The 14,557-nt window shown below is 38.2% G+C and overlaps 1 protein-coding gene across 1 annotated transcript in view; it reads right to left on the reverse strand.

The window, feature by feature from the left end:
• The window catches only part of LOC135101653 (metalloreductase STEAP4-like), a 25,509-nt gene extending 21,810 nt beyond the window's left edge, over window positions 1-3,699 (reverse strand). The window contains exon 1 of the mRNA XM_064005943.1: window positions 3,246-3,699. Coding sequence (XP_063862013.1) covers window positions 3,246-3,658 — 413 coding nt within the window. The 5' untranslated portion in view covers window positions 3,659-3,699. The remainder of the gene's footprint in view (window positions 1-3,245) is intronic.
• Between the last annotated feature and the right edge of the window lie 10,858 nt (window positions 3,700-14,557).

A 14,557-nucleotide genomic window follows, 5' to 3' on the forward strand; every position in this document is an offset into this window, starting at 1 on the left:
TGAATAATTATTCCATTAATCGATGTACAGAGTAAGTCTTGACTGAAAGGAGAAAAAAAATACAGGGATAAAATTAAGACACCGAGAACATTGAAGCAAGTGAGGTGACACGACGCTAGAGGATGAGAGGGTGGAGGTGATGAGAACACCTTGCTATAGTTTTTTGTGCTTAGAATTGCTCGAAATATATGTAGGTGTCTCATCCCATAAAGATATGTATAATGTACTGTATAATGTTTAATCATGTAGGAAGAAATACACCACCTTCACAACCACTACCACCACCACCACCACCACCATGACCAGCACCACCACCATTACCATCAAGAACAACAAACCTACTTTCATAGATGTTTAACGATCTATAAGATGTAAAAAGGCGTGCTATGAAATAAATGTAAGATCATATGGAGAGGTACAGTAGAAATAAAAAAAATAAATAAAACGAAAAAGACAATTCAATCTAATTTCAAGTAATCACTATGTAATTCAAAGAAAGATTACAAAGATCCAAACAAGCTACTGAACTACTAAGGATCAATAAAAAAAATCTCTCCGTCAGTAGCAAGCATTCCGTAATAGCTAAGCGACAGTTATGAACATCATCTTGAGAGAATAACTGATGACAGGACAAATGTGAAGGGTAGAATCGCCAACTGTACCTATACATCACATGGATGGTACTGCAACACCTCACTCGGACGGCGCAGTAGTAAAGGGTACGGTTAACGCCCGGGAGGAAGAGACGAAGTACTGTACGTTCGATTCGCAGCCACGTGTATCACCAGCGTGGAGGGATTCCAGGAACAGTAGCCAGAGTGTTTGAGTTTTGGGAAGCTCGTGTGACATTTCTCTTCCACCACTAACAACTGGTATTGATTCCCTCCTCCCCCCCCCCTCTCTCTCTCTCTCTCTCTCTCTCTCTCTCTCTCTCTCTCTCTCTCTCTCTCTCTGGAGATGTATGAGTTTTATTACATTCCCATTACATTTTTACAAGATAAGCAAATTGAAGTTAACAACACGCAGTTCTTAAAAAGCATTCCATGAACTTTACAGAGAGAGAGAGAGAGAGAGAGAGAGAGAGAGAGAGAGAGAGAGAGAGAGAGAGAACATAAGAACATAAGAAATAAGGGAAGCTGCAAGAAGCGACCAGGCTTACACGTGGCAGTCCCTGTATGAAACACACCTACCTATTTCCATCTGTTATCCCCATCCATAAACTTGTCTAATCTTCTCTTAAAGCTCTCTAGTGTCCTACCACTAACTACATGATTACTGAGTCCGTTCCACTCATCTACCACTCTATTTGAGGACCAATTTTTTCCTATCTCCTTCCTAAACCTAAATTTTTTAAGCTTGAACCCGTTATTTCTTGTTCTACCCTGGTTGCTGATCCTAAGAATTTTGCTTACATCTCCCTTGTTATAACCCTTATACCACTTAAAGACTTCTATCAGGTTCCCTCTTAACCTACGTCTCTCTAGAGAATGTAAATTTAACAGCTTCAACCTCGCCTCCTAAGGAATACTCCTCATCCCCTGTATCCTTTTAGTCATTCTCCTCTATACTGATTCTAATAGACCTATATCTTTCCTGTAATGTAGGGACCAGAACTGCACAGCGTAGTCTAGATGAGGTCTGACCAGCGCCAAGTATAACTTTAATATTACTTCCGGCCTTCTACTTTTAACACTCCTAAAAATGAATCCTATTACCCTATTTGCCTTGTTTCTGGCTTCTATGCATTGTTTCCCTAGACGGAGTTCAGAGCTAACTATAACTCCTAAATCTTTCTCGTGCCCTGTACCTACCAGAGTTTGGTTGTTTAATGTGTACCTATTGTGTGGGTTTCCTCTACCTACGCTAAGCACTTTGCATTTATTGATATCAAATTGCATTTGCCATCTATCCGTCCATTCATTCATTCTATCTAAGTGTGCCTGCAAGGCGATGGCATCCGATTCTGACCTAATTAATCTACCTATCTTTGTGTCATCCGCAAATTTACTAACATCACTACTAATTCCACTATCCAAGTCATTGATATATATTAGAAATAACAATGGCCCTAATACTGATCCCTGTGGCACCCCACTAATTACATGACCCCACTCGGATTTCGAGCCGTTTATTACCACTCTCTGTCGCCTGTTACCAAGCCATGACCCTATCCAGCCTAACACCTTCCCATCTATCCCGTGTGCCCTAACCTTTCTCAGGAGCCTTTGATGGGGTACCTTGTCAAATGCTTTACTAAAGTCCAGATATAAGATATCATAACTATCACCATTATCTACTGCCTCGTACACCTTACTGTAAAAACTTAACAAGTTTGTCAGGCAAGACTTCCCTTTCGTGAAGCCATGCTGTGACTGATTTATCAAGTTATGTTTGTCTAAATGAGAGAGAGAGAGAGAGAGAGAGAGAGAGAGAGAGAGAGAGAGAGAGAGAGAGAGAGAGAGAGAGAGAGAGAGAGAGAGAGAGGGTTACAGAGAGTTACATAGAAATACAGGCCACAACAGACCTTGCGGGCCTCACGAGGTGACCTGTCCTAAGACTACTAAGGTGACAGTAGAATAAAAAGACAGCAAAGCAGAAGCCTCTCTTCCCACTCTTCACTCCTTCCGGCATAAGCCATGTGTGTGTGCAAGCTACCCCTGGGCCACACCCTACCATCAATATCTTTCCCTCGCCATTCATCATTCTCCCTGAAATTCGCCGTTCATTCTCAGTTTTAGATTTTTGTTTTTAAATATTGCTTCAATCATATTTGAGGCGCATGAAAAGAATAATAATAGCAAGAACAATAACGATACTACTACTGCTACTACTCTCTACTACTACTACTACTACTACTACTACTACTACTGCTATTACTACTACTACTACTACTACTACTACTACTACTACTACTACTACTATTACTACTACTACTACTACTACTACTACTACTACTACTACTACTACTGATGATAATAATAATTGTAAAATAAAAAAAAGAGAAGCAACAACAACAACAACAACAACAACTACTACTACTACTACTACTACTACTACAAGAAAAAATCACGGCGGCAAATCACCTAGTCTCTCTTATTAACGTAAGAGAGGCTCTGGCTTAGGGCAACAAAACAACGATGCCCGCTGAAGGTCCCGGTCGGCAAAGAGTCGAGTCCGGACAGGAATGATCAACCACTATCACCATCACCACCACCACCACCGCCAGGTCCCTCAGGGGTACTCACTGTATCTGCGGATTGCCTGGGTCACGAGAGCCGATAAGGACAGTGTAGCCAGACTGAGCGATCTTCCCTGCAATCGCCCTGCCGTAGTCCCCGCTGCCCAGGACGCCAATCACCTCCTGCTTGTTCGCATCCCCCTTGGAGTCTAACTCAGCATTCTGGAAGGCAGAGTCGAAACGGGTGGGGTCCCTTTTGTTGTATGGGTGAACTGCCATGACCTCTATCAGGGTGTCGGCGTCCAGGCCCCCGTCTTTCATAATGATCGCCGGCTGGGTCTGACTGGCGGCGTTACTAGTGGTCACGTGCTTCTGGTGTCTGGTCACGCCCTCGCTTGACTCTGTGTTGTTCCCACCGATGTGTCTGGGAATTGATTTTGTGCCGTGTTTCCTCTTGATGCCTGTTCTCTTACTGTCCATACTACACAGGGACTGCCCCCACCCTTCCCCTCCTCGACTCCTGCGGGTGGTGGTTTCTGCAGACCTGGAATACAAAGGAAGGAATAGCAATTAAATAGCTGGTGTCTTTGAGTATAATTATAAGGCACGTCTGTGTATAATATTTATATTTCATTGGCTAATAGCATGTGCTATCCTCTCAAGAAGTGATGTCTTCAGCTCCAGTGAACTTCATATTTATAAATCGAGTGAAAATTAGCATAAGGACTTATGAACTGGTTTATATCAAGAACTCCACAAAGACCAAAATGAACATGGGATGTGGAGACAGTTGTCTCATAAAGATTTTTTTTTGTCCGTAAAATGTTGTATAATATGACATCACTTCCCGGGACAACTGCAGGCTACATGTGTATTCTTTTCATACAGTATTGTGTATTACTTCATTTACGTGTCATTGTAAAGTATTTATTATGCTTCATGTGTAAGGGGCTAGCTTTGTTTATTATTTAACGACGTGGCCTGAATGATGCCTCGGTAATAAGCCGCGTTATCGCCGCGCCCATCTTGATTATCAACAGCAGCAGCAGAATGTGTTCATTAAAGTGTGTATCGATTGTCCCCCTCAGGCTTAATGGTGTCTTGCCTTTTTCACACGAAATGGTAAGTGATATTATATAGCTCTTTTGTTGTATGTCAGTACAATTTGTCACCACTTTTCCAGCGTGGTGACAGGAACACGTTACTTCATGAATATGTCTTCACTAAGCGTCGTGTTGCCTTGTATCTGAACATGTACACCTGCTTCTGAATATTATTATTTCTCACACAGTTTTTACTCACAGGTGAAGGTTATAAATATATATATATATATATATATATATATATATATATATATATATATATATATATATATATATATATATATATATATATATATATATATATATATATATATATATATATATATATATATATATATATATATATATATATATATATATATATATATATATATAAACGATTACTTCCATTAATTTTTTTTTTCCTACATTTCAAACATTTCATCAACGCAGGAAACGAAAGACCATTTCTATTGACATACGGCTCTGTATTCACGTATGTTTTGAGGCACGCTGGTCTAGAGAAAAGGTACTATTGCGTGTTCTTCGCTCGCACCACAGTACTCGTTCTATCGCACTAACGATCACCGTCTTCCTGTACAACCAGGGTGGCGGTGTGTTAATGTTGCACAGGCTGTGTTATCTGAGCACACGAAGACTAGTAACCGCATGGGAAAGACCAAGGCGATCACTGCACGGAAACACTGGTAATGACCCTGAGCCTTCACAGCCTACTCACATTGTAGTAACTATTCCAAAAAGAAAAAAAAAGAAATTTACTAACTAATAAATAAAAAAGAAAATAGAATAACGCATTCTTATCTATTTTATTATTATCATTATTATTATTATTATTATTATTATTATTATTATTATTATTATCATTATTATTAAACTTATTATTATTATTATTATTATTATTATTATTATTATTATTATTATTATTATTATTATTACTATTATTATTATTATTAATCTGGTTACTTATTTATTTTCTTTTAATTGATATTGATAGGCATCGCCAAGAAGGGTATTCCGAGCTACTGCCACGACCGTGCAGTGTGGGCTGAGGGCCTGTACGGATCACACGATGAAGTCACGGGTTTCCTCATGTCTCTTCTTGCACGAACTGTCACGCCAGTACAAGCATCACTCAAAAATTATTTATTCAGGTTTTGGCAAGAATCACGTGACACCGAAATGACACCGAGGGAAATGTGAAAATGCGGTTCACGCCACTTGAGCCGGGACGAAAACTTAATCTTGGACAATAAATTAGATATACTGCACATACTTTATGTGTGTGTGTGTGTGTGTGTGTGTGTGTGTGTGTGTGTGTGTGTGTGTGTGTGTGTGTGTGTGTGTGTGTCTGAGTGATCTTAGTCCTACCCGAAGATCGATCAGTACGAGCTCTGAGTTCTTTCTGTAGGGGAACGATTAACTAGGTGATCAGCAGACGACCGTAGGTGAATTACGTACACACTTTCCTTATTTTGGCTACTTTGTGAAAATTTACCTTGCACATCCAAAGATTTATGGAGACTGGCGACAAAGCAACTTCTACGCCTGTGGATAAAGCATGGACTTCCCCTCGCCGAAGGTCATTTTCCAAACAACGATGGCAAGTGTATGACGAGGGCCACTGTACTTCCGGCTGCGCCACGCGGGTTGTCACCTGTGGCGTGGGGTGGCCGCCGCTTAATTCTCGCAGGAGTGACGGATGAGCTGATGACCACTGCGGACGAAAATTTCATTGCGCGTGCACGGAGCTTTCACCAATCACACTAAAGCACTAATGACGCCATGACTCACTCAGCCAGTCACAACACTAAGATTTTGTAGCATCACATTAGAAAAAAAAGTTGTCCTCTACAACATTACAACAAAACGGCATAGTCATTTATCACAGAATGGAGGTTCATTTCCAAGTAAAGGTGGCCACCGTGACTGATGATGAGGCAGCTAAGAGGAACGTTATTGTAGGTAAGCTTCGAGGAAATGAGGCAGTGCGACAACGCATACCAGCATGGGGCGCACACAGGGAACACCCGCGCCCAGGTGAAGGGACAAGTTCAATAAAGAGTCGTCAGTAAGCAAGTGGCATTAGTAAAAGAAAAAAAGAAAAAAAAAAAAAAAAAGGAAAAGAAAGAAAAACGAAAATAAAATAAAATAAAGAAAAACAAACAGCAATGAGACGCGATGCAATTATAAGTAGTGAAGATAACAAGGTTTAATTGTTGGCGCTGTGTGGGTAAGGTACTCAAGTGCATCACACTTTTCATTTCTCCTAGATCTGAAGGCAATGTATGAATGAAACTAGGGAATAAAAACTAAATGGTTCATTAATATTTTTTTTTCTTTTCTGTACACAATTTACTTATTTATTAACGTATCATATATTTACATAATGATATTCCTTTTATTAAAGAGTAGAGGACTAGCATCCAGTTTACGCTTTTTTATTTATTTATTTATCTTTTTTTTTTATGCAGTGCTCTCTCCTGTTAGATATTTGCTTCATTATGCTCCCCAATGCACTCGAGGCGCGGGGTGGTTAGGTGCGTGTGCCGATGTGACAGTGGGTAAATAAATCCAGGCTTCTCCGAACTACAACTTTACAACGCCGCATTTATTTCGACGTCATTCAAAACCCTTGAAAGTGGCCCAGTGACCTGCGCCTTCAGTAGCACCACCAACGTAAAGGTGCGTCGCCTTACCGTGTTTAGGTTACCCATTTGACCGAAATAGACGCTGAGATTTGTCTGCATTTTAATGGCAGCAACAACAAAACAACAAGAAAACAATAACAGCAGCAGCACAAGCAGCAGCAGCAGCAGCAGCAGCAACAATAACAACATCAACATCAGCAGCAACGGCAGCAGCAGCAACAGCAACAGCAACAGCAGCAGCAGCAGCAGCAGCAGCACCACCACCACCACCACCACCACCAGCAACAGTAACATCAGCAGCAACAGCAGCAGTAGCAGTAGCAGCAGCAGCAATATCACCAGCAACAGCAACAGCAACAGCAGCAGTAGCAGTAGCAGCACCAGCAACAACAACAACAATGACAACAACAACAACAACAACAACAACAACAACAACAACAACAACAACGAGAACAACAACGAGAACAACAACAACAACAACAACAACAACAACAACAACAACAACAACAACAACAACAACAACAACATCAATAACAACAACAACAGCAACAACAACAATGACAACAACAACAACAACAACAACAACAACAACAACAACAACAACATCAATAACAACAACAATAGCAACAACAACAATGACAACAACAACAACAACAACAACAACAACAGCAACAACAACAACAACAACAACGAGAACAACAACGAGAACAACAACAACAACAACAACAACAACAACAACAACAATAACAACAACAACAACAACAACAACAACAACAACAACAACAACAATAACAACAACAACAGCAACAACAATAATGACAACAACAACAACAACAACAACAACAACAACAACAACAACAACAACAACAACAACATCAATAACAGCAGCAGCAGCAGCAGCAGCAGTAGCAACAACAGCAGCAGCAACAACAACAACAACAACAACAACAACAACAACAACAATAACAACAACAACAACAGCAGCAGCAGCAGCAGCAGCAGCAGCAGCAGCAGCAGTAGTAGCAGCAGCAGTAACAACAACAAAAACAACGTTTCGAGCCATACACTTGCCGGTGCCATCAGTACCAAAATGAAGTGTACCCATTACTTTTCCCATTGACGAAATAGTACTTAATAACATAAGAAAATAAGGGAAGCTGCAAGAGGCCTTCAGGCCTACACGTGGCAGTCCCTTCGTGAAATATACATACCTATTTCCACCTATCATCCTCATCTATGAATTTATCTAACTAATGTTTTAAAGTTCCCTAATGACTCGGCATTAACAATCTGATTTCTGAGTCTATTTCATTCATTTTCCACTTTATCTGAGTAACAATTTCTTCTCATTTATTTTTATTTGATTTCATAAAAATTTTAACCAGTATACTTCTTGTCATACCCTGGTTAATGACCCTGAGAATTTTAATTATGTCATCTTTGTTATATCTCTTATACCATTTAAAGACCTCCATCTGATCCCCTCTTAATCTACGCCTTCTTAAGGAATGTTAATTTAACAGCTTTAATCTCCTTTCGTATGGAATATTTTTTCATTTCTTGTTTCTTTTTAGTCATTCTCCTTTGTATTGATTCTAAGAGGCCAGCATCCTTCCAGAATTGCACAGCATAATCTACATGAGGTCTGGCCATCATGGGTCAGATTTGTGTATTATTTCTTTTACACAAATGCGTATTTCAGTAAATTTCTAGTTTTCAAGGCCTATTTTACTTTCACTTAAAATTATTCCTTTTCAGATGTTTATTACTGGAAGCTTCAATTACTTTAAAGCGAGAGGAAGGCACTGCACTGTCTTTACTATGTACATTGTTTTCCTTGAAGCAGCAACAAAATAAAGCAATTCAATTACCGCTCTCTTTCTCTCTCCTGGGACAATATTGTGTTCCCTTGGTGACTCACGCAGACCGACCTTGCTTTTATCAGGAAAGTCACAAGACAGTTTGACGCGTGTTCCGTGGTCTCTCAACAGAATATTACGTCACAGCGATACATCTGCAAGTGACTGTCGTGCCGTAAGCCAGATCTTATATTCGGTTCACTGATGAGCCTATTAGTCAAACATTCGAACATGATATCATACAAGAAGCAGCTTATATGTGCACGTATTCTGCACAAAGAAAAAGTGATCTTTTGAGCATCCCACCCATGACCATGCACTATATTGTGTTGCTTTTTGTATATGTCGACAAAACTCATACAGCAGCAGTCATAATTACATGATAATGCGCAGTGTGTCCTGGCTCCACATGATACTACAATATACTTCCCGAACTGATGATCGTATGAATCACTGCAAATTTTATGAGTATATATCTTGCACACTTACACTACTGTACTGTTTCTTTAATAACACTTTTTTTTTTTTTGTATCATCATAAATCTGTCCTCCTGGTCAAGACATTACTTATTGCTTTTATAATGAGTTTATTTCGTCAGTAAGTTAAGTACGTACTCTTGTTACGTCACTACGTCCTACTATTCTTTCAATTCGTCATCTTCTAAATAATTCAGAAATGACCCAAATATATATAGAATCTGATATGACAGTCTCCAAGGAGCAGTCTAAACTTCAGTCCCTCAGTCCTTGCATCCTCCTTGAAGCTGACGACAAAAACCTGTTGTCCGAGTGACTGGAGAATAACTTTAGCATGGCAGAGGGAACCCACGATGTTATTGTATGCATAAATAACAGTCCAGATAATTTCGCAGATCAATGTCATCCTTCTCAGTAGAAAAAGAAAATAGTGTGTCTTACGCTTCGGCCAAATCTACCAATGCCCTGCAAATTGGAGCGTAAATAATGAGACCCTGTTAAAGAGTTGGTGTACACGTTGATGAATTAATAATTGGCACGATGTGGACATTGATATCTTGCGTAACGGAGTGTGACGGTCGTGTTTAGTTGTGTAACACCCTTACTGTGATGTATAATCGTGTAACAGGACCTTACTGTAGTGTTCAATTGTCATTCCGGTGTCTAACCATGTAAAAATGTTACTGTGGTGTTTAAAAGTGCAACAGGACAACACTGTGAGAGAGGGACGCCTTCCGCGTGTCAGGCTGTGCCATGGAAATCTGACCTCTCTCAGTATTGAGTCTCCCGAGGAGTAAACTGGAGGAAAGTCGCGAAACGTGGTAAATTTTATCATTTTTTGTACAATGTGCCTCCATGACTGAAATGTTCTACGATGCTGAGTGAAGAGATAAAATGGAAAGACATTTTATCCTGCAAAAAATAAACAAAATAATATCATAATAATAAATAAATAAATAGATAAATGAATAGATAGATAAAATAAATAAACAAAATAAAATAAATATAAAACAAATTGATAATGATAATAATAATAATAATAATAATAATAATAATAATAATAATAATAATAATAATAATAAGCTAATAATCAATACGTATTGAAGTTTAATGTGATCACTGTTGTCAGTTCACAGTAGGAAGGTGATGGTCCTTACACTACATAATTTATGATGCACACCTTCGTTGTTTTGCATGGTCATGAGTTCTCAGTAAACTAAGTCATTACAGACTGTCCCGCCATAGAACCACTAATTTTGTATGATAGAAAGTGATCAGCAATATATATATATATATATATATATATATATATATATATATATATATATATATATATATATATATATATATATATATATATATATATATATATATATATATATATATATATATATATATATATATATATATATATATATATATATATATATATATATATATATATATATATATATATATATATATATATATATATATATATATATATATTCCTACAAGCTTCTTTCTAGCCTTTAAACAGAAACCTTTGCTGTAACAAAGTTTAAAGACACCCTGACTTAAAAAAAAAAAAAAAATACTAATTGTCTGGCTAGCAATGAGAGCTAGTGCGATTACTGCAAGTTTCACTACATTGAATGCAGTGAATACGACTCTTAGCATAGCCAATGCTTTTGTCATTGATTATTTGTGCTTCCTATGATCTCATTATCTATTTCTTTTCCACACTTGGCTTTCAATATCTACAAGCTTGTCTGCGATTATTGTGATGTAACAACTTAAGAATATTGAGAGCTGGATAAAATACCAAGTAACACTCTTTAAAATATTGTGCTTAAATACTAGGAGCAATCAACCCGATTAATATAACGCTGAAGGCCAAGTCCAGCCATTAATTAACTCTATTATAGGTTTTCAAACCTTTCATTATGTATAGTGACCTTGTAACTAATAAAGCTACGTGTTCATTATCTTCACTTGTAGACTTCCTGTGGTTTTTACTGAGATACCTTAGTTATAATCTGGCTCAAAACCTTGATTTACTGGAGTGTTTTGGTTTACAATGGAAGGATTAACTGGCTTATTAATATTTTTATCTAATTCCACAAGGTCTCATAACAGTATTGGATAACTGTCATCAACATTTTATTTGAATGTGTTCCTTTTCTAAACTTGTCAAAACTGCAGTTATTGGTAAGCTGCAGAATACAGAAAAAAAAAAGGGGTAAATTCTGCCACTGACTGGGAGGCCATGCCAGACCCCAGATCGAGGTATTGTCCATGATACAGTACTAATTTAGGTAGAATCAGAGAAACCAGTCTTGACCCGGAACACAGTGAAGGCATTGGGAAGACACATATCTTGGTCATAATTGGATTACCTTGAGTCATCGCCCCGCCGGTTACTATCTCACGCATCTCAACTGGTGTTGTGAGCTTCACGGAACACTATTTCGTTCTCGGGTGTGCAGTGAGGCAGCCGAAGGACGCGGCTATGTTACTGACACCCATACCAGCAACTCTGAGGTATCTTGACACTATTTTGCTCTAATCACTCTCGTAACACCTCAGTATGACAGGGAGCACACCAAGAACAACCTCCCAAACGTCCTTGCCAATGTTTACTACTCGGTGCCCACCGCCGCGGTCTGTGTCCCGTTGGGAAATCGGAACGGAAGCCAACTTCACTCGAATTCTGAAACTCTCTGTGCTGTCATAAATACTATTTTCAAAAGCTTCAGAGATCATTTTTCTGGTTGTCATGGGCATTTTTCCCATTAATGACAGATTTTTTTTTTTCACTTACCCTACCTAGAATCATGATAATACATTCTCATAAAAAGACTGACCATGGTAAATACTGCAACAATATGGAATGAATACAAGTTTAATGACCACAGGACGAAAATATGCAAAATAACACTAAATCTTGATAAGGCAAGAGAAAAGTTAGATACTAATTTTAAAGAAAGGACGTAGTATCAGATGAAGTTTTGGAGTATTGGAATGGGAAGACACAGGAATGCAAATAAATGAAGGATACCTTAATCCAGTGGTTCCCAAACTTTTTTCAGCTTGTTATCCAATTTAGCACGCCACATTAAGCATATATATATATATATATATATATATATATATATATATATATATATATATATATATATATATATATATATATATATATATATATATATATATATATATATATATATATATATATATATATATATATAGCTAAATTAAAGCTAGGCTCTGGTGTCGGCTGATGCTCACAGAGAAATTGACAGTGCGAAATAAAGGCAGGCTCAGGCAGTGAGTGACACGTATTGGACGTTTCGTGATCAAGGTTGGTGAGTGATTGTGTCCTGAAGCATATCTGTCAAAATACTCTTGGCTTACCACACACTTTGATAGATATTTCTACTTTTGTAATACTGTTAGAAGTTGTTAATGTTTATTGCTATTCGGTTTAACTTTATTAATTAATTATAATAGATTTACTTAACAACATCGTACATTGTGCCACCTTTTCATTACCTCCGAAAAATTGTTATATTACCCCCAACCGGGAATCATTGCCTTAATCTTATTCTGATGAGTAAATTTACGCGTGAATTATAGCAGGTGACTTTGCGTCATCACGCAGAGATAACCAGAAAGTAGGCCCAAAGGTGAAGATAACGAGAACAAAAGAGATCTTTGATGATCGACCATGGCATTGAAGCAGACGATGTAAAACTAGGAAATCATCAGTACTATGCATTTAGGGTAGAAAATTAGTGAAAGTCCGCATCATAAAAAAAATAAATAAATAAATGAAAAATGCTGTTGAAAATGTGGTTCCCAAAAACAACCAATAGGCGTGTTCGGTGTGACAAGCATATAGAACGTAACAAACCATTCAAGACTTTTTCTCTGTTGTGTCATTGTTCTTCCACGTTTCTTTAACCACCGATCCAGTGACTGTCGTTCCGTTACCGCTCTGAATTACGTTTTTTTATCATTCCCAAAAGAGCCTTATAAATGTTTATTATCTTGGGTTTCTGCATGTGCTTACATGATGAGAAACACATGCTTGTTATATGTAACATCAGCAGGTTGTACTCTGCTTTCGAAATATCATGAACAGCCATCTCTCCACAAGCAAAGTCTCACATGATGCTGGCTCGGTATAGTGCCTTTTTCAATGTTCCCTGTAATGTTCATTTTGTCCTCGACGCTCTTTACGCTGGCCCTTGTCACCACAACGGTTTGCACCACTTGTGGAAGTCATATTTAACATGGAGCACCTCAGAACATTAATAAATAAATATGGAACAGCAAAGCGAAGGAAGGCAGAGAATAAGCTCTCGCTGCCAAAACAATAGCTCGAGGCGGCCACGAACAACAGGACAGGATAAGACGGTGGGGACGGACAGACTGGTGAAAGGAGAATATGAAGAAGGTAAAGCGATTGAAAAAGAATGAAAACAGTAAGCGAGGATAAAATTGTCTGGCTGTGTGCTCGAAATACATATACTTTAATTCATGCTGTGATGTTTATCTGGTAATATGTATTTATCTGAATGGCAGGGAGGGGGAAGAGAGCTATCCTTATTTTACTTACTAATTCTTATTTTCCTTTTCAGGTGCCGTTATTGGTAATTTGCTGCCTGATCTCCAGCTCTTTAATTTAATTAATCTGCTGTATTTAATTGGTAGCTGTCCTCCATTTGATGTGCTAATTATTTATTTATTTATTTATTTTTTTTTCCTTTCAGGTGTTGTAAGTGACCTTTTGCAGTAACCGACAAAGAAACAAAACATGTAGTTATGTGTGGAAGGAAAAATACATTGCTATAGCAATTAGTGTTTTGACTCCCCAAAGTACGGTAATAAACATAGTTTAGAAACAACCAAGTGTGCTGCTATTTTTTTTTTCTTCTTTTTTCGATGGAGAAAAAAAAAGAAATACAGGAGCTACAGAACACGCAGCTCAGTCACAGGATCTCTTGCATGCTCGGTAAGGAGATTCTAACCGATCTTGAGACCTTACGTGAACATTTCGATAGTTAGAGGTGTTCGTAAGCTTAGAGTTCGGATGACTCTATTTCCTTTTCTGAAGCATCCTAGGTTGTATATGTTAGATAGCGAAGAACATAAAGCGAAAATATTGTCGGGGTGTCAAGTGCATTAGTGCGTGTAATATGGACAGAAGTTAATATACGCAGGTACTGGTTAAACCCTGCTTTAGTTAAACAAAGAAAATGAATGTGACTGAGAAAAGCTTTGCTTAGCGAAGGCAGCGCCAAGGTG

This window comes from Scylla paramamosain, chromosome 6 (assembly GCF_035594125.1).
Source record: "Scylla paramamosain isolate STU-SP2022 chromosome 6, ASM3559412v1, whole genome shotgun sequence".
In the NCBI taxonomy this organism is placed as follows: domain Eukaryota; kingdom Metazoa; phylum Arthropoda; class Malacostraca; order Decapoda; family Portunidae; genus Scylla; species Scylla paramamosain.